The sequence below is a fragment of the Dermacentor variabilis genome, chromosome 7 (assembly GCF_050947875.1).
Source record: "Dermacentor variabilis isolate Ectoservices chromosome 7, ASM5094787v1, whole genome shotgun sequence".
NCBI classification, from domain to species: domain Eukaryota; kingdom Metazoa; phylum Arthropoda; class Arachnida; order Ixodida; family Ixodidae; genus Dermacentor; species Dermacentor variabilis.
The window spans coordinates 81611838-81631465 of NC_134574.1; the positions used below are offsets into that span (position 1 = coordinate 81611838).

At 45.2% G+C, this 19628-nt stretch overlaps 1 protein-coding gene across 1 annotated transcript; it reads right to left on the minus strand.

The window, feature by feature from the left end:
* Positions 1-1290: 1290 nt before the first annotated feature.
* LOC142587568 (oxaloacetate tautomerase FAHD1, mitochondrial-like) lies at positions 1291-18085 on the minus strand. Its single transcript, XM_075698674.1, has 4 exons — positions 17897-18085; positions 12091-12187; positions 9455-9607; positions 1291-2047 (listed from the first exon to the last, which is right to left on the minus strand). The coding sequence occupies exons 1-4, from the start codon at positions 17956-17958 to the stop codon at positions 1700-1702; spliced, it is 660 nt and encodes a 219-aa protein (XP_075554789.1). The 5' UTR covers positions 17959-18085; the 3' UTR covers positions 1291-1699.
* Positions 18086-19628: the final 1543 nt, after the last annotated feature.

A 19628-nucleotide genomic window follows, 5' to 3' on the forward strand; every position in this document is an offset into this window, starting at 1 on the left:
GGAAAAGGGAAACTTATAACAGACTGTCCAAGAGGTGAAAGAGAAAAGTGGATAAGACAGAAGTTTCCACCATCAAAAAGACCAGCGTCGTAACTAACGAGCAGCCTCATGTTAGCTACTTTAGCTAAAAGCAGCATGAGAAACAGTACCTAGCAGAAAAATGCATAACATAGAGCAGCCAAAGGGAACCTTATACGTGCTAATTATGTACGCCAACGAGTGGAGAAGAAAGCAGCAGCCAAAGGTGCACAGAGAATAAGCCTTCTATAACATATGGGGCCTAAGTGGAATGACTTCGCTTCACTGATAACATCAGTCACCCTCACACCTACAGAAGGACGAGAAACATGCAAATAATGTAACATGCCTATTAATTCCCAGAAAGATCAGTTCAAGGGATGGTCCGAAGCAGGTTTTACCGGTACCTTTCGGAAACAAGTGCATTTCCTAAGGAGGCCACAGATATACGTATGTTTGGAGAACTGCCCGCCAGCATTCACATCAGCGGCGACATCCGGTAATGTGCTACGGGATATGCGACAGGTCAGTGGAGATTAGACTATACATGGCACCTGTCGTGCCTCGAAGTGAAGGATAGAACATGTGGACAGATTCCAAATTGTACGGAAAAAAAAAACTGCCAACTTTACTTATTTCTGCTGGCATTGCAATGCCACTGAGTAAGAAAACTGGCTGTTCAGTTCAAACAATACAAATATTTGAAAACTTCAGGGACCTACCTAATGTGTAGTTTGTTTGCATGAGCTTGACTGCTGGGTATGGTACCGTACCTACAAAAGGCACAAGGTTGTAGCATTCGACAAATTTGCCCTGAACTGTTCGGATCAGTCTGCAACTACTTATTTATGGTAACACTTGAACGCGCATGCATGCCCAGGCAGCAAAGAAATTTCGCTCTTTATGGTACCAGTGTTCGGCTCTCTTCTACGGCAGTGTATGTGCAGGTTTTTTCAATTCTAGAATGTTAGGACAAGCCAAACAAGAACAGAATTAGAGGGCTTGGGTAAAGCTTCGCATAAGTCAACAGCGAAAAGCTGTGGCGCACTTTCAATATCATTGCCGGACAAAACGGTTACCAAAAAGAAGAAAATTGTACGCTGGCTAGTCTCTGCTACTTCAACAGGAGTGCACAGTTGCACGCAGTGTGTGCATACAGCATTAGAAAGCAATTGAAAAGATACCTAACTTCATGAATTAGCCTTTTGGGACATCGCCACACCCAGCGATTATTAGCGCACATCCTACTGCTGCCCATTTCGGCTGCCTTGTTGCTTGCTCTTTGTGCAAGAAGAACCGAAGATTGAACTAGACCATTTCGTTTCATAGCTACAAGAACTAGAGTGGTGAGAGAACCTAGCGGTAACAAGGATGCAGAACAAGGTCGGAAGGAATACAGTGGATGGAGCAGAAGTCTCACAAGCAGGCTAGTTGATTCGTCATGAATGAAGGATTCGGTGCACGCCAGACACGGACACGAAGGATAAAACCAGCGCCACCTGCTTATCAGCGCTGTGCTATACTGTGCCACCCTTCGTGTCCTTATCTGATTACTGCACAGGGCAAGGATGGGCATTGAATGGCATGTTCCTTCTTCCTGTTTTGCAACATTGTGAGCACCGGGTCCTCTCACCGGTGGGCAACCGAATGGCCCAAGAAAGGCAACAATCCTAGAGAAACGCTACTGCTTCGGCTTCTGCTGCTCGACCGGGAAGCGGACCTGCCCGAGCCCCTCGATGCCAGCCTCGACAACGTCGCCAGCGCGCACAGGCCCGACGCCGCTGGGCGTCCCAGTGAGCAGAAGATCGCCAGGCTCGAGAGTGAAGCGGGCGCTGGCTGCCTCCAGCAGCTGCTGGATAGTGAACAGCATGTGCGAAGTGCTGCCCTTCTGCCGCTGTTGGCCGTTGACCTTGCACCAGAGGGTGAGTGCATGCGGGTCACTCACAGACTCCTTGGGTAGGAACTGCCCCACGGGGCAGGACGTGTCGAAGCCCTTGGCACGCTCCCATGGGTGACCCTGGGCTTGGCACTGCATGATACAGGCAGCAGGCACTTTTCTTTGTGTTTTTCTTTTTGCAGACACAGCAGTCGTGAGATGGATATGGGCCAATCACGTTGGCCCAAGTTTATTCATTCACTAGTGTGCATAGTTCGGCACAAGTGGATACTCAGTCATACTCACCAATAGTTTTGGGGGCTATGCAGTCTCTCACGCTCATGGGCAATCACTCAGTACTTTATCATTAGAATTTGAATTAGAGAGTAACTGCATCACTCGCTACTTGCGTCCATTCATATTGACCAACGCTCACATGCATTCAGTCACTTCCACGTACCTTCATACTCGCATTCACTTCCATACACCAGTACCGACTCACATACAAGGGCGAATCACAATGTCGTTGCCCCTATTTTTGTTCAGCGAAATTATGGCTGTAAATGCGAAGCCAACATATCCATACCAAGATGTGAACCTTTCTTGAACAGGCCCTGCCTTATCTGCCGGTAGCTCCATAGCACAGTGTTGCTGTCACTTGTTGAAGATGGTGGTTGGGCTCCACTCGTCCACAGCGTACGAGCAACGAAGTGTGATTCGTTTTCGATAAAGCAAGAGATGAATGCACATCGAAATCCACAGGTAAATGGAGCCCATGAATCGGGAAAGGTGTCTCGCTTGGAGAAGGGCGAGGAGGTGGTGTTGCGAGTTCGCAAAAGGCCGGGAAGACACACGACAATTAGCGTTCAGGGAGGTTGTGTGCGTCGCTTACTGATGACAACATTCCACAGGGGCATCTCAAATTTAGCGCTGTAATGGGACAAATGTCTGAACCAGTGTGGGGAATATGTGGAAAAATGGTGTAATACCCCTGTCACAGTAGGTGTTTGATGTCATTAGATTCAAATGACATTCGGTGCAGTGAATGCCATTCGACCCATGGTGGTGCTACACAGGAAAAATTAATGCCATTGAGTCATGATATCAATGGCGATCCTACCAAAAGATGTGGCAAGAAATGTAGAACAAGGCACAGGCGCCGACCGTTTATTCGGACCTCACAGGGACTGCAGAAATGTCCGAATAAACAGGTGCCCGAAAAAGCAGATTAAGAAAAAAAAATGAAATCCTTTATTTCCACGCACTTCTTCGGGCTCGGCCGTAGGGTCGAAGAAATCATGAATGCGCCGCTGCACGCTGTTCCGTTTACGCGCAATCAGATAAGCCTGAATCTCGGAGAGGGTTGTACGGTCACTATAGACGGCTGAAAGCAGTCACTGCCTGTACACGCTCCACATGCGACAACAGCTTAGCACATGGTGCGTCATCTTTCGACTCGGAGTCATCGTCCGGCGGTGCAGCAGAAACTTGACGAATGATCTCGCCATCGTCGAGTTCTGCACATGTCAGTACAGCAGTGTCGGCACCTGTGAAACTGTCAAATGAGACGGTGTCCGGAATTGCAATGCAACCACTGCACACATCTCGGCAGAACATTTTCCGCGTCATTAGGGAGCACATCGGAAGGCGACAAATCTTGGGCCTCCCGGCACCCGCTTGCCAGCATTCCCCAGCGCAGTCTGCGCAGGCACTGTCGGCACCATTCGACACTTGACGCGATGTTTTCGTATGCCGCGTTGGAACACCGTAACCTCGACACAGCACACAAAGCAAACACTAGTCGCACAAACAAAAAGCGTGGCTTACTCGCAACGTCGTGCACGACAAATCAGCTGCTGGATTGTCTTGACACGGCTTACTAAGCTGAAACCGGAATCGCTGTAGAGTCACTCTGTCGAACCATGCAGAGACGATGATGATAAGCGGGCATTTGCAGCAGCGCCACTTCGTGGGGCAGCAAGGAGGCTCCGTTCAAAACAAAAATGGCGTTCAGCAAGTCGGACCATGCACCGGTCAGAGTCAGTGCATGGTGCTCTCTATCGAGTTGGCTCAAGGAGTGTCCGAAAAATCGGACGAGAGGTTGCAAGGTGTCCGAACTTTCGGCACTTGTTATACATTATGGTCTATGGGGAGAATGGCGGTGCCGCAAAGCAGACCGAATAATCGAGCATGTCCGAATTTTCGGAGTCCGGAAAATCAGTTGGCAACTGTATGTGTGAGTGTTTGAAACATCAATCTATTTAATTTAAAATAAATATGGGGCATCACTTCACTAAAATAACAAGCATATAGAACTTCTATTTCGGAATGTCTGGCCACAATAAGTTAAGACAAGGCTTAACCAGCTTAGTAGTCATAGCCGATAAATTGAACACATACGTTATTATTGACATGGCAGCGCTGAACGATGACGTTAAGTTGCAGCACGTGAAGCGGTTAGTTGCTGTGTACCTTGCTTTGTACGTGCACACTGGTGCCCGTTTGTTTACAGTATGGCCAACTAGTAAAGCGACGGCAGCCAGACGACACTGAGGTCGAAAGTAAGAACATTTTGTGACAGCCTGCTGTACAGCTTTTCTCTTGTTAAAATAAGATGCCTTAGAACACGCGAAACAGTTGCCTTTTTACATGAATGCTTCACAAATTACGAGCACTCAATGTCGTATTTTATCTTGTCTCTGGGTTAGAGAGTTTTCATTCGCTTCGAGTGTGAAGCTAAATGCATTTCTAGAGCTCATTATTTGCGGAAGTCATATGATTCTAATGGAATTAAATATCGCTGTGTAGCAGCCGAATAATGTCATTCGATGCTAATGCCACTCAGTTCGAATGACATTAAAATGTCCAGTGTGATAGGGGTATTAGGTACATAGAATAGCACATATATTTGTAATGACCTGTACATACCTTGGTTTAGCTAATAAAAAAATTAAGAAAGAAAGCACAGACTTTCTAATTCACCGTCGTACATATTTCACCTAAAATTACTGTCGCTGACTTTCGTTGATACTCCCATTAACCGGCACTCACTCGTTTTCATAATCACATCCACTCAGAGTCAAAAGCCTTTATTCCCATTCATACCCATAATCAATAACACAAAAAAAGGTGCACAGATATAAAACAGAAATGCTCCCATACATCAAATATGTTAAGAGGGCACAAAGTACTAAATACTGTATGAGGAACGTCCACACAACAATGGATACTCGTTAGTGACATATCCTGCAGGCAATGGGCATATAAACATATGAAAGCAACGGGTGTCGTATATACGGGCGTTGGTGGGGTTGGTTGTTGGTGCCGTTGACTTGTGTTTCGGAGGGATGGAAGGGAGGTGGGAGAGAGGTGCCCTGCATACAGGCAGGTGTGGCAGCTCAGATATGGCAAAAGCCTCAATCCGCCTCTTTCATGTTCCTGTGCTGCCCTCTGAAGCACGCCGCTGGAAACGTTTTGGAAGGGTGTTGGATATTTCGCCAGTTGATTTGTGTACCTACGCGCATGTTCAGTGTGCGTCGCTTGTGCGGTTCGTGGATCGCGATTAATTATTTATGGTTTCTCCGGAGCAGCATGTCGTTCACCCATCGAGTATAGTGGGTGAACAGGCTCGAGTGCGTTGTTGTGGTAACAGCGCAGCCGATAAAGGCACGCTGAGTTCCGTTTGCCGACGCGGCTGCCTTGAGTTCGTTGTCGCTGATGTCTGCGATTGCACATCGCTTTTTGTATTCCTTTTACACATTCACTAAACATTGCGCATATTCAAGAAGCCTTAGAGCGCAGCCTTCCATGCAGGATTTGCCAATGCGGTGCATTTGTTTACCTCTACAGCTTCAGATCGCTGTTAGCTTCGGTTATTGTAGAAACGGCGCATCGCTGATCTGAAATAATCTCAAAATGTCGCAAAACATACAGACGAGTCAGTTGCGCGGCGGCCGAGTCCCTTAAACTGCAACTGTGATCCAGACACATATATATTACGGGCTGTTACTACTGATTCTCGCTTTTGTTTAACTTCATCATACTTACAGTTTGCGCGCGCTATAAAGTATTATTAGAGACAACTGTGCTCGGCATAAGTCCCCACTTATATGCCGTGTAGTTCTCTCGCGAAAAGGCGGATGCCATCGCTGACACCGTTGATAACTGAGCGAGTTTATGCTGCTGTATCGAATGCACTGTCTCTTCTTTCCTGTTTGACGCAGAGGTAAACAATGCTTCTTTTGAATTAAGAAATGCTAGCATAACAACACACACATACCCACCATCTACGGTAATGCGACCGGCAGCGTTCGGGAACGGTGACCAAAGTACGAAATGTTGGCACAGCGCTGTGTCGCCGCTTGCCACTTATTGTGAACGTGCCGTGCGAAGTGAAGAGTAGTTATCAAATCGCTATAGGGCCGCAACCTAATTATAAGAGTGGTTTCCTTCGTCCTGACTGCTTATTTTTTAAGTCCAGCTCCATCGGCAGCGGGTGCACGAACTCGACGGGGTGAGGCCTAACTCAAACTTTGCTACACAGGATCTTCATTGACTCAACTTCACGTGCACAGCTTGAGGGGGCTGAAGCTCGTGCATTCCAACATCGAAGGCACGTCGACGCATTTTGAGCGCGAATAATTATATTTACAAGTGAATGAGCTGCAGCTATCGCGTTGTCGGTTCGACGGCTGATCACGTAGGGTTCGCTCAAGCTATCACGGTCGGCACGCTGATTTTGTCGGTGCTGTCGACACGAAAGCCCGTCGCGCTATATGACAACTCGCACCCGTAAGTTGCGACGTTGTCGGCCCAGTAGGATCAAATGGTCTCAGTGATACAGTGCTGAATAGTCGGCCAATCGTCGGCGTCTTGTCGGTCTCATATATCGACCCAATGTTACCACGCCTTAAACAGTACATGAAGTCGGGCACGCGCTGCCACCACCAGCAAGAGTGGGCCGACGCTGCAAGAAGACTGCTTCAGCAACGTGTTTTTGAAGTGTCGCCCAAGTGTAACGCAGGGGTTTATCGATAAATTTGACAGCCGTCAATGCAAGGCGGCAACTACGTGGTTCACGGTGCAGTCCGGACCAAACCCTGGCCCTTTTCTGTTTCAAAGTAGAGTTGCAGTCTTACGCATGTTTTCGGCACCGCACCGACGTCGAGCTACCAGTAGAGTTTCAACGCAGTACACGGCACGAGCGTTTGCAACAGCGCGCGTCCGAGCGTTTTCTTTTTTTTTCCGGGGTGTAACTTTCTCCCGATATCTGGCCGCGCAGCTGCGCGCGCGTCCCTTCCAAAACGTTTCGCGACTAATCCGCTAGGGCAGGGCGCATGCGCCGTGGAGCCGTGAAAGAGGCAGATTTCGCATTAGGGAGTACCGTAATCGTCGGTGAATGTTTTATTTGTTCTTTAAGGGATACATGGGGGGGCCAAGATAAGCTAGACACAAATTAGCACCCCAGAATGTCCAAAGCATCACTTTTATTGGGAGCAGAGCTTTCATCAACGAGAGTACAATGGAAATGAACGATAGGTTCGATGTCACCACGAAATACAGTGCCAGCTCTCCTGAGGGCGGCTAACAAATCATTTATGGCTGGTAAACAACAGTCAACCATTAATAAAAATGCTCGACACAAAAGAAAACTCTGGTGACAGCAATGCTTATTAGCTGTAGAGCTCCTAGCCTTGCAGGAATCACCAGCAATTATTTCACCCCTCCATCGCTTTGTAAATGCAGCAGCAGCTAAATGCAAAAAAAAAAAAAAAAAGAATAACGACGAACATGATGCTTTGCGGGCGAAGATATTTAGAAGACAGCCGAATGCCCATGGATACGGGAAGTCACATCATAAACACGTTGGTGCAGTGCAGGGTTCACTTCAAACGTTTTGGAGAACCAATCTATTATTTCAACTTGAATTAGCACTCATTTAATGACTGTTTAAAAAATTCAGATTTACCAATTCCACAGGATTTTCCTATCAAAATTCCTGCACACTGCAGTCCAACCCATGTATAAGAATAGCAGTTGTAAAAATATATAGAATCAAGAATGAAAAGCCAAGGCACCATCAACTTCAGGATGTGTTCTATGGTAAAACAATCCGCTCACTGGGAAGTCTCCAGACCACGTTATTGGTTATAAGAATCGATGGTAAGTCAGCTTTGAGAGAAAAAAATTGAAAGAAACATAAGCCTCAGTGATGACAACCCTGGGGACAAGTGCAATAGAACCCCATTGATACGTTTTTCAAGGGACCGCAGAAAAAAAATGTAATAGAGAAAACTTAACAGTAAGGAAGGTCCCAAATTGCCACAGCAATGTCAAAAACGTGCTACATTCTGTGAGGAAGGGCTTTTTCCATTAAGCTTCACTGCAAAACAGGGTTATGCTGCGGTAAAGATGACCTCAGTGATCCGGCAAAAAACTACAACCATGCCGTGACACACTTAACCGTGACTGATGATTGCATCCTTCCAGCATTTCATATTTGCAAAGTTGCCTCTGCACCACTAAATTTACATGACCACCACACTTGAATGCAATGTAACATGCGGGAACATTACAGAATGGCGACACATCAAATGGGAACCTAATACACAGGAGTCAATGGGCTTTAGGTTGGGACCACGAAAACATGACGTAGCAGCCGGGAAAACGCAACGTTGAGAAACTTATCAACAGGGTTCCACTGCAGAGCAGGATGCCCTTTAATTCGTCTATTCAAGTAACATATTACACAAATAATAGATGTTGCCTTAAATAATTCTCGAAGTCACGTGTCACCATGAGCAACATCACAGCACAAACATGTGTACGTAGGTGTACTAGCACGTGTATGTCATCCTCCGAGTTGAAACGCGGTGGCCACGAGGGGAAGGGAAAACGGTATTTGGTTTGAAAATTTGAGATCTTTCCATAGTGCACAGTGATGTAATACTTTGCAGACACGATCGTTATCGCTCATTGTACACTCTGCACTTGTCAGCTCAACATGGCCAGACCCAGTGAGGCGCCCTTTAAAGAAGGATTTCAGGAAGTTTTATGTGAAGCAACCAAAGCTGACAGATTATGGCTTTTCTTTGAAACAGTGAAAGGGGCACGATTTCCTCTGTATTAGGATGTTGACATATTTATTTTGTTCTTTTTTCCTTTCCGTAACCTGCTTTAAGAAAAATGTAATATCAATGGCAATAGAATATTCTCATATATGGGTCGGACTGTACATCCTCGCACTCCCCAGTTTTGTCTACCTTTTCACCACATGATATCCAGTGGCACAGCTGAGAATTTTAAGGGCTACTTTCGACCTGGTGTTTATCTCAGCAGGAGAGGTTTGCCTGCAAGTAAGCCTTTTCTTTTGATGTCACACAAAGTTTTGCTTTCCGAAAGTGTTTCAACACACAACACAACCCCAACACGCTCACGTTATACAAGTAAGAATGATCCATGACAGCCTATCTTACTTTCAAATTCAAATGAGCAATCATTGGATTCTGCCTGACCTGACATTTTCATTTAGAGTCACTTCAGCTCGGCACCAGTCCTCACCTGTCTCTGAAGCTGTCGGTCAGTCATGTCCAGTGCGACCACATATCCCGCCACGTAGTCGAGTGCCTCTTCCGCACGGATGGCAGACCCTCGGCGCCCTACAACCACACCCAGTTCGACCTCGTGGTCCAGCTCCTCGCAGTCCCTAGGAATCTGAAACGGTGAAGAGGATTGGTGCACTGCTGGCCCACAGCTACTGCACGTGCTTGAGCACAGGCATTGTAAAAAACGTTTCCTGCTGAAACAGGAGGGCATTGTGGCGCTGTGACTGTTCAGCTACCACGGGAATGAAGGGCAATGCAGTGAACGCACTTGCCCGATTTTTATGTCTGTGTTATGGCTTTTCTTGTGTTATGGCTTTTCTTGTGGTTTTATTTACTACGCTTTACACATCTTTCCTGGCCTACATCTTCGAGCAATTACGCCTTTCGAAACACAGCAAGGCAACAATAAGACTCTGCAGACATATCGTATTTACTCGCATAATGATCGCACTTTTTTGTCAAAAAAAAAATTGACGCAAATTAAGGGGTGCGATCATTACGCGGGTTAAATTAGCCAGAGTTTTTTTTTCTTCTGCAGGACACCAAAACAAAAATGGCGGCCGGCGGAGCAAGCCGAACGCGCCGAACGAGATTTTTTTCCTTCTCGCGAGTACATTACGTGCATTGAAACAGTTTCTTCCGTATCAGTAATGGATAATGTCGTTAATATCGGCAAGTATGCGGCAATAACGTGGCCATGTCCACTTTGAGGGGACAGAAACAGATGGGCGCGCTTAGCTGCCAGTGACATAGGAACACATGGCAGGCATGCTGCGGAAACAACGGCATTTGTCTTCCCTACTATCCTAATACGGCACGTTTCCGCTAAGGGTGAGCGAATATCTTAGCTGTGTTACAAGTATCGGCGTATGAATAGGTTACACTTCTAACGTATCAGTGTAAACGTGGCTGTTATCGTTGCCGCTCACGATTTGTTGCGTGCCCACGAGTGCAGACAAGAAGAATTGAAAGGCGCCTTTGTTGCTGTTGTTGACCACAACCATTATAAAGCCTACACATAATAAAGGCAAGTTTGGTTGTAGCTTTTTTTTTCTCATGTAAGTGTGGAAAGTGATGAAAGGAATGAAATGGGGCATCTGCTTAAGAAGGTTTGGCGCGTGCAGACCACTTGATTTGTCTTGAAGAGTCGTTCGCGTAGCATCCGACAGATGGCAAGCGCGATCATTATTAGCTACACTTGGCACACGACATATCACTGTGGTAAGTTCGGGGTGCGATCATTACACGGGAAATAAAAAAAACAGCGAATTTTGACGACAAAATTAAGGGGTGCGATTGTCATGCGAGTAAATACGGTACATAATCATTGCAAACTGTAGCTGCATCACAATTTTCTGTTGAACATAATGAATTTCCAAGGTTACTAAGTCGCTAGACGCCAGAAGGGCAAGCTTTATGCAAATGCATGCAGCACTAACCCTTCTTCCAATGCTGGCTCAACCAATTTGCTTGCAGCTCCAATACACAATAGCGCCAGAGTTCCCTCAGGTAATTTTCGTAGGAAACATTACCGCGAAACAAACCAGATGCTTGGAAAAACAACCTGTCGTGTGAAACACAAGTGAATCGAAATAGTATATCGGTAACTACAGCAAGGTTTTCTTTGGTGGCTGTATGCAATGGTGGCTGTTCCATTTGTCATAACACTGACATTGAAGCGTTCACTATTTTAATCCAATAAATTAAGACAATGGTCTCGAGGGCATACCAACACAGCGGACTTTCAGTATCTATTTATTTATTTATTTAAAACGCCTTACAGGCCAACAGAGAATTGAGTAAGGGGGGTTTAGTTATTACAATGAAAGTAACAGTACAGCTGTATAGGAAGCATCGTCATGTATGGTGCCACAAACACTACCCAACATAATAAAAATGCTGCAATTTAGCGACGCTCTTACTCAGTTTCTATGCATTTATTCAATACATTACACGCATGTTCCCTTAAATCCTTCATAATTCATGCATGCGTCAAAGAACAGCCATGCAAATTGTTTCTCTCATCCCACTGCTCTTGTGTGTTGGCACTAAAATGGTCCCCACGTATGTTTGCCAACATGCCAGCTGTACTGTATTCAAACATTTCAAATGTATAATCTTTAGGATTGGCTTTTTGTGAGCATCGATGACTTTCAATAGGTCTTTCCTTTTTTTTTTCTTTAGATATTTTTTCTTTCCTGATCACTGCGTGGATGACCGTCCATAATAGTTGGCCTGTGGCAAAATAAATAAATTAGTTGCAAGTCTGCACACCGTTCATTTGTTAGTGTGCCCCCCAGTTTCCGTGCCGTACATAGCACACAAAGAAATATATAAATTGCCGCCAACTAGCCCCTTTCACTGCCTTTTTGAACCACAACTAAGAAATGCTGCTCAAAAGTATTACAGAGTTGCTCACCAGTCCCCTCCTCCTGGTCATTTACAAGCCTGCAAAGTCTATGAGCCTTACAGAAGTGAGCTACTTCTGCAATCGGTACTCTGTTATGCCATATTTGTGACATCTGTAGCACACTAGTGCCACTTGACAAGGTTTCTTGGATTACCGACTGCATTTGCCCATAATGCGCTTACCATTATAGACTGCCCTTCAGTGATGTAGGCTGTTGGAGGCTTCATGAACAGCAGCGGCTCCTTGGGCACCGCATGGCCCAATTCCTCTGCATGCTCTCTACACAAAGAAAGCGCCGTCTCTGTTAGCCTCCAACCATAGAGTTCCTCATGGTTACCCTCCTTCACAAAATTTGTTTTTAACTTCCATTTCTCCTTAGTTTAGCTCTCACATGTTAGAGGCACAAAGTAATATTTTCTATGAAAGGTAGACTTGAGCATGTTGGCAGTTCATGTCAAAATAAAATGCGTTTGTGTGTCTTTCTTCATTTGTCCTTATCTCTGGGACCTTGACACCCGACGCTTTTCCAACCAAAATTCTTGCACACAGCATTTGACTGACATATGTAATGGCCATTGTTACATAAAGTATTGAGCCATATTCATGAATAGAAACAGTCTAATGAACAACCACAGCTCTGTAGTCCATCTTTACGGCGTACTGACACAATATTGGCACACGCTAGTTATGCTAGAAGCAGAGGATGAAGAAGTGTGCGTGGTAGCTGCTGCAGAAACGAACATTAAATGGCCGTTCACTTGCAACTGACTGCTTGCCTTTTCCTCTCGCGAAAATATTTTAAACTTTTTTTTCGCAAAATGAAGGTCCGGGGCATCTAAATCGCAGAAAGAATGCTCACAACCCTCAGAACATTGCAAATAGTTTGGAGCTTTTCTACAGCCAGTTTTAGTTTAATTTTTCAGGAAGTTACTGCATTGTGATGTCATGATGCAAAAAGTGGTCACATGGGAGTAGGGCATTGGACCCTCTCTCCTGCTCGTTCGGTTGTTTCCTATGCTGCTGCGTAAACCTTTGGAATGAACAGCTGCAAGAAAGGTGACCGAGCGAGTCGGAGCAATGTCAAAACGCCACAATGTCCTACTCCCATGTGAGCATTTTCTGCGTCACAACACAGTAACCGGAAAAACACCGGATCGCCCTGCCTCTCCATGACCATTTTCTGCACCGTGAGAGCACGACACAGTAACACCCAGGAAGAAACAAAACCGAAACTGGCTGTAGAAAAGCTACTTCCGTATTTTTTGGACTGTAGGTTGCAGCCCTCACTTTTGCCATTTATAATAATAATAAAAAAAAAGATAAAAGATTTATTTCACACCGGTGTATATAATGCACATACTTTAAATCAGTCGGCAGGATCAAAGGTGATTATGCACGCCTGTATACTCATCACCAAATCCTGTACTTACCCCATTTTAGGGTACTGAATTTCCGTAAAAAAATTTTTTTTACAAACCGCAAGTTCTAGCAGAAAGAAAATGCCCATGGTTACTTGAACTACCCAGAAAAAAAAAATATATGCGCATGCTGGTCATGCCAGCATGCATGGGTTTAAGTGTTTAGTGGTTTTACACATTGACAAAAATTTTAGAAAAACAAAAATGCGGCTTATATTAAAAAAACTTTAGGACACTCTGAGGCCTGCGAAATTTTTTTCTAAGGTTTAAAGGTTCTGGACGTTCGTTTAATGAAAGAAGAGTAAAAAATATGTCAGTATGCCAGTGCTGTGAATTTGAAGACGCACAAGTAACAGCAGTAAATCAGTATACATTGATAAAACGTTCTCTCCAAGCTTAATTAAATTAACTAGGTGAAGAAGAGTTGAATACAGGTGGAGACGAAAATTTTAGCTATTTCAGAACATTTGCTTGTATGTGAGTCATTTCGGCACAGATATAGCTTTAGAAACTCGCTGGGTCCAGTCTTCGGTTTGTTTTGAATGTGCATGTAGCACTTATTTATCCATAAATAATTATCCAGGTTCGTATGAACACTGGCAAAATCCACATCAGCAAGCTAGCGTGGGAAGTTCAGGGTGGTATTGCCACCGCTCTATTGTCTTTGCATCTTTTCTGGTTCGCAGAGCTTCCTCTTACAGCAAGAGTTGCCGTTTTGGCATTGCAAAAGCATAACATACTAATAAGCAGGTTAAATTGACATTCTACTTTAGTGTCCCTTTAGGACAGTAAAGTAGTCGGGGTTCATACAGAACATCTGGCTAACAATTCAAGGCCAATTAGGGGACTTCAAGGATGCCGAAGGTCAAAATTCAAGGAGGGTAAAACAAATCTTACTCATACACATACACTGTGACATAGTCACGTCTTTTTTTCAGCTACGATTCCTTGAAGCCAAGCAGCTGCCGACTTGCACACACGCTTCGAGCTCTTCGGGTCGCCTTCGCACGTTGACTTTCCCATTGTAATGATGTCGATTGCCTTCTGGCACGATCGATTAGTTGTGTCCGGAGACACTACAGCCAAAGATGCTGGTCGTGCTACAGCCAAGTGGATGAAACTCACTTTCCTCCAAGCATACTTGGAGTCAAGGGCTCGAGCAAGATGCCACGATAGATGTGGCGAGAACAAACTAGCAAAACAGCCAAATGGTGGCATGGCTTGGTCACTTGATCTAGCCTTGTCTAGCTACACGATGGCAACGGTAATCAAAACAAGCTTGTTGTCGGCGTCTGTGGACATGCCACATTGCAATCATTTAGCGGCACTCTCAAAACAAAATGTCGGATTGTTTTCCAATAGACAGTGTCCATGGCATAGTCCCATGCGCAGTTTTCAAGGAATTCTCGAAGATGTCTCTTAAAGATGAGACAATCATAAATATTTGACAAGGTCAGGCAGAGTCAAATTTCTTACGTTCGTCCCGTCCTTAGCTGCACAGTGTTCAAGAATGCGACCTTACGAACTTTCCCAAGGTGTCCATACTTTTCATGCTCATTTCAGAAAATGAAGGAGCACATTTATTTTTAAGGAGTTGTAAGGGTCCTTGAAGCTCTCTTTCCAAATTCAAAAGTTCTTAAAGAATATCAAGGAGGTGTACGAAGCCTGAATAGTGAAATGACACACAGAAACAAGGCTAATGCAATATAACAAGGAAAGACACGTTGTTCAATTTTGCTAGCTGCTTTCTTTTCGTCCAAGACTAAAATCATTGCCGTCGCTTTAGTAACGGGTAGAAGCTTTACAGATGTCTGCCATACCTGCCAGCCTCTGAACTTCAGAATTTACAATATTTTCGTGGCGAAGGTGTGTGAGCGTGTGTGTGTGTGTGTGTGTGTGCATGTGTGAAAGGCAGGGCACGCTATTTACCCAGGGAGGAATTGGCTGGTACATTTTCTTAAAGTATGCCCTGAACACACACCCTTCGTTAGATATGTGCGCTCTTTCTTACCAATGATTTTCCTTTAGATGTGCCGTGCAAGCTGCAAACTTGAAACAGAAGCGACAAGCAACGTGTTGTTAGATCACAGTGACTCTTTCAGCGACCTTGATGACGGCAATTTCACTCAATTCAGACGCTGTTTTAAATACTTTTGCTCGAAGCAAGTAGTGGAACGCTTGTATAACGAAGTGTTTGGGGTGTCCGAAGTCATTCGTTATACAGCTCACTTCGTTATAAAGGTCACGCACCAAACAACAGAACCACAACACAATGTTCTCTTTGTTATACAGGTCATTTCATTGTAGAGGCGCTCCACTGTACTCCTCTAGTGTCCTTTACGAGGGTGGTCGGATATCCATGAGAGACTCAGTTTCGATCTTGTTTGTAGTACAGAATATCTATTAGCATTCTGCATTACCATCAGGAATTGGCAGCATCCCCAGCATTATCGCCGATTATATGAAACCTCAGACACAGGCACCAATTAGTACACAGGAGGCTGTGCTTATGTATGGCATTCTGAGCTGCCACAAAGAGGGCAGCGCAGCCATCATCACAATTTCTTTTTTGCATGCATTTTTCTGCAGCCTTCTGCTGCACCATTTTTCAACACCTTTAAAAACTTCTTTGTTAACAGTATTTTTCGTAACACTTAACAAAAACAGTAGCGAACACTCAGTATGAGCCCAAATATTAACTCTTGGGAAAATTTGATAGAGTCAGCAGGTACTCTAACACTGTTCCAGGTGCACTTGGCCTTTCCACTGGCTGTGAGGTGCAGAACAGCCGACATCAGCAATCGGTTGAGACTGGCTTACGTGGCTGCTCTGCATTCTAGAATGGTAACAAATGTGATGCAGCAGAAGTGGTAACATTCTGCCTCCTTCAGTCTGAATGCATGTAGCACTGCTGTGTAGGCAATTCCTATGCATGCGGCTGCAGAGTGATCCTCTCTTCTGTCTTACTCTGTCCTTTTTCTCTCTTTCTCTCCCTTCTATTTCCTAATCCTGCTGATTCACTTCAAGGTGTAAGCTATGTGTCAAAAGGTTACTGCATACATTCACATAAAGGTCCCACTCATTTAAGAGCTGCATCCTGAATTTGACAGCCCAAAAATTAAAAAAAAAAATGCTGAAGAACAAAAAAGAAAGAGATAGTTACTGTGCATGGCATGCAGTGTTTTCGGACATTGTTGTGAAAACTTTTAAGTGGCAAGCATTACTTAATGTTATGAATGGCATGATGGACGACTGTATCAACAAGTGTGCTGCCAAAGAGTGCCACAGTAGTGACAACACTGAAGTGTTGAGTGCTAGACGGGCACCAGCTGCGTGGTGTGTATGTGTGAACAAATAAACACATTATGAAAACAGCAGTCGTTACTAAGAGACTCCAGGGTATTACGCATGGCCTGAAGAGAAACTGGATCGAAATGGCTCATCTCTGTGCGAGAGCCTCCCCTCATCGAGAGCAGGAAGATGAAGTCTGGCCCTTACTTGAGTGCATACAGTATCACAAGCTTTCCACTTCCTTCTAACCAATCTCGCTAAGACAGGCCGTGGCTGTTGCGGTAGGTCAAAATAAAAGAGGAAGGATCTTCTGGTTGTTGGCCATGCCTTGTTGCCAGTTCCGAGTGTGGGGAAAACGGGTAAAATAGGGTTGGAAGATATGAAAGGAAAAGCTGTGCGAGTTTAATCAATCACACACACAGTGGAGATACGCCAGGAAGAAAACAGCATAGAAGTGGCGTACAGTACCGAGCAGTTTCCAAGACCGAGTTTTTTCACCTTCAGATATTTAGTTGTGGAAGCCGGACGCCGCACGCAATGCAAGTGATATGATACAGATATCGACAGGTCAGTTCCATGTACGTACATCAATATCTCCTCCCGGAACTCCGCAGCGATTACCGACACATCACACAATCGACAAGCGCTGATGCTATGATCGAGGCGAGACCATAAACTACACTAAAACCAGACACTTGGGCCCAGCACGTTTTAGTACATTCCGCGAAACATGACAAACGGGTGCTGTTGTCGGGAAGGAATCGGCCACGTTTCCTTTTCTCTTCTGCCTACGCGATTTCTTGATTAATTCTACCCGCGGAAAGTAATGACCCAGCCGCTAGGAGCGGCGGTATGATACGGCGTCGATCAGGAAAGGAAAGGCTTTGGCCCGAAGGCTATCAGCATTCCGGCGACATAAAAGCCGCACTCCGGCGAGCCTCGATTACGCAATAAACAGCTGACAACATCCACCAGCGGAATGCGACGTGCTGGCGACACTCTTGTTTATTTGGAATAGCTCGGATGTAAAATGGACTGAATCGAGTGAACAATTACCAAGGCCGATACCACAGATATTTTCCGCTGCACGATGCGAGACAATGTGCAAATCCCCGCAGTACTGACTTGTTCGTAAGACATATGTGCTGACTTTGCGACACGAAAGAAGTTCAGCGCACTGATATCGCGGTCTCCTGAAGTGACCAACCTCTTCCCCAGCACGTACGCTTCGAGACCGTTCAAACAAGAGAAAAAAAAAACTAAGCTTTTTACCACTCACCTGTAGTTTCTTCCAACGCATATAATCTTTCTGCCGAATTCCACAAATCTGCTAAGTCTCATGTTTGTCCTCCGGCGACGTTTTCCCGCTGATAAATTGAAAGTTGCCTCGCCGAAAAACAAGCGGCACGACGGAGAAAGCCCAAGGAGCTAGGAGCTAGCTTGCAAGTGCCGCAAAGCTGGATCTGCTTGTCGCTCGGATTGGATTATGTTGGCTTCGAACGGGCTCTTTTATTCAGTAGACGTGATGGACAACACGCCTCGCGGTCACCTTGAAGTTGCCAAAAGTTAGTTTACATGTGAGCCAGCCACAGAAACGTGACGTGTCCCTATACGCATAAAATCCCACCATGAAATAAAAATCTTCGTAGGGGAGTGCATTTTGTACATTTAGATAAGTGGTGTTAATGACATGTCGTCTATTATGCAGTTATCAAAAGCATTTCCTTCGCGACTAGTTTTTAAATGCGTAAGTATTTCTATGCCTACAGGAAACCCATTCCTTCGTCCGTCACATGAGACGAAATAAATTCGAGAAGAAAAGCGCTGGCGGTTGTGACTTTCGAACGTACAGCCGCAAGCTCAGGAGCCAAGTGTCTTACCCACCGGGCTAGAGAGGCACGCTTGCATTAAGCGAATAAATGTACGTGTTCTATTAAAACGGAGGCAGAAAACAAATGTAGTTTCTATGAGGGCTTTGCTGAAAGATTTGGTGACACTGGATTAAGAGGCATCTTAGGACCACATGTAGAGCCCACTTGGAGCATTGCAGGAATCACGAAAGTTCCGACTTTGCGAAATGCCAAACACGCCACATCCCCGATGCGTTTTAGTGGCCGCGGGATACGCCTTCACTCTAAAACAAGTTTACAACCTTTGGGTTGTACTTTGTCCGCAAGCAATACACTCTAAGAAAAGTCTACGCTTTTTGAGCTGTATCTTGCCGCGCAACGATAAACGTCATCTGTCTTGTCCGCATTTCCTTTGTTTAACGCTGCGAGCCCGGTACTTCCCAGTAACGAATGGCATGCGCGTCATCAGCATGACATAGCATTGCCGACAGGAAAGTATAGCGGGCGCGGCATTTTCAAGGAAACGGAACGCAAACAATGCAGACGACGATTATTGTTGTTTGTCAGATATACACCCCAAAGGGTGTAAACATTTTTAGAGTGTGCTACTCAAAGGGTGTAAACTTTTCTTAAAGTGTATTTTTGTGCACAAGATAAGCCCCAAAGGGTGTAAAGTTATTTTTTTTAGAGTGTTATCCATTCCTTCACCGACCGAAGTGCCAGGTTCATGCGATTCGCGTCGCGCAAAACTGTGAATGAGTTGATAAGGGCGATAAGGAGTGGTGAAGGGTTATCTGGGTCTCATCAGGGTTCATAAGGGTTCCACGCGGACAGATAAGGTGCTAAAGAGCAATCAACGTTTATAATGATCGGATCAATTCTAATAAGGTTGATAAGGACCGTTCAGGGTCGAATGGAGTCCGGTGAGGTTGATAAGGACCTATTATAGTTGTTAAGGGCCGGATCGTCTCCGATAAGATTCACAAAGCAGATAACCCACGATAAGGATAGGATCGATTGTGATAACGTTGGTAACGACAGATAAGGGTTTATAAGGGTCGGATAGATTGTGATAAGGTTCATAACGTCCGATAAGGGTTGATAAGGGTCGGTTCTAGTCCGATAAGGTCAATAACCACCGGTAAGGGTTGATAAGTGCTT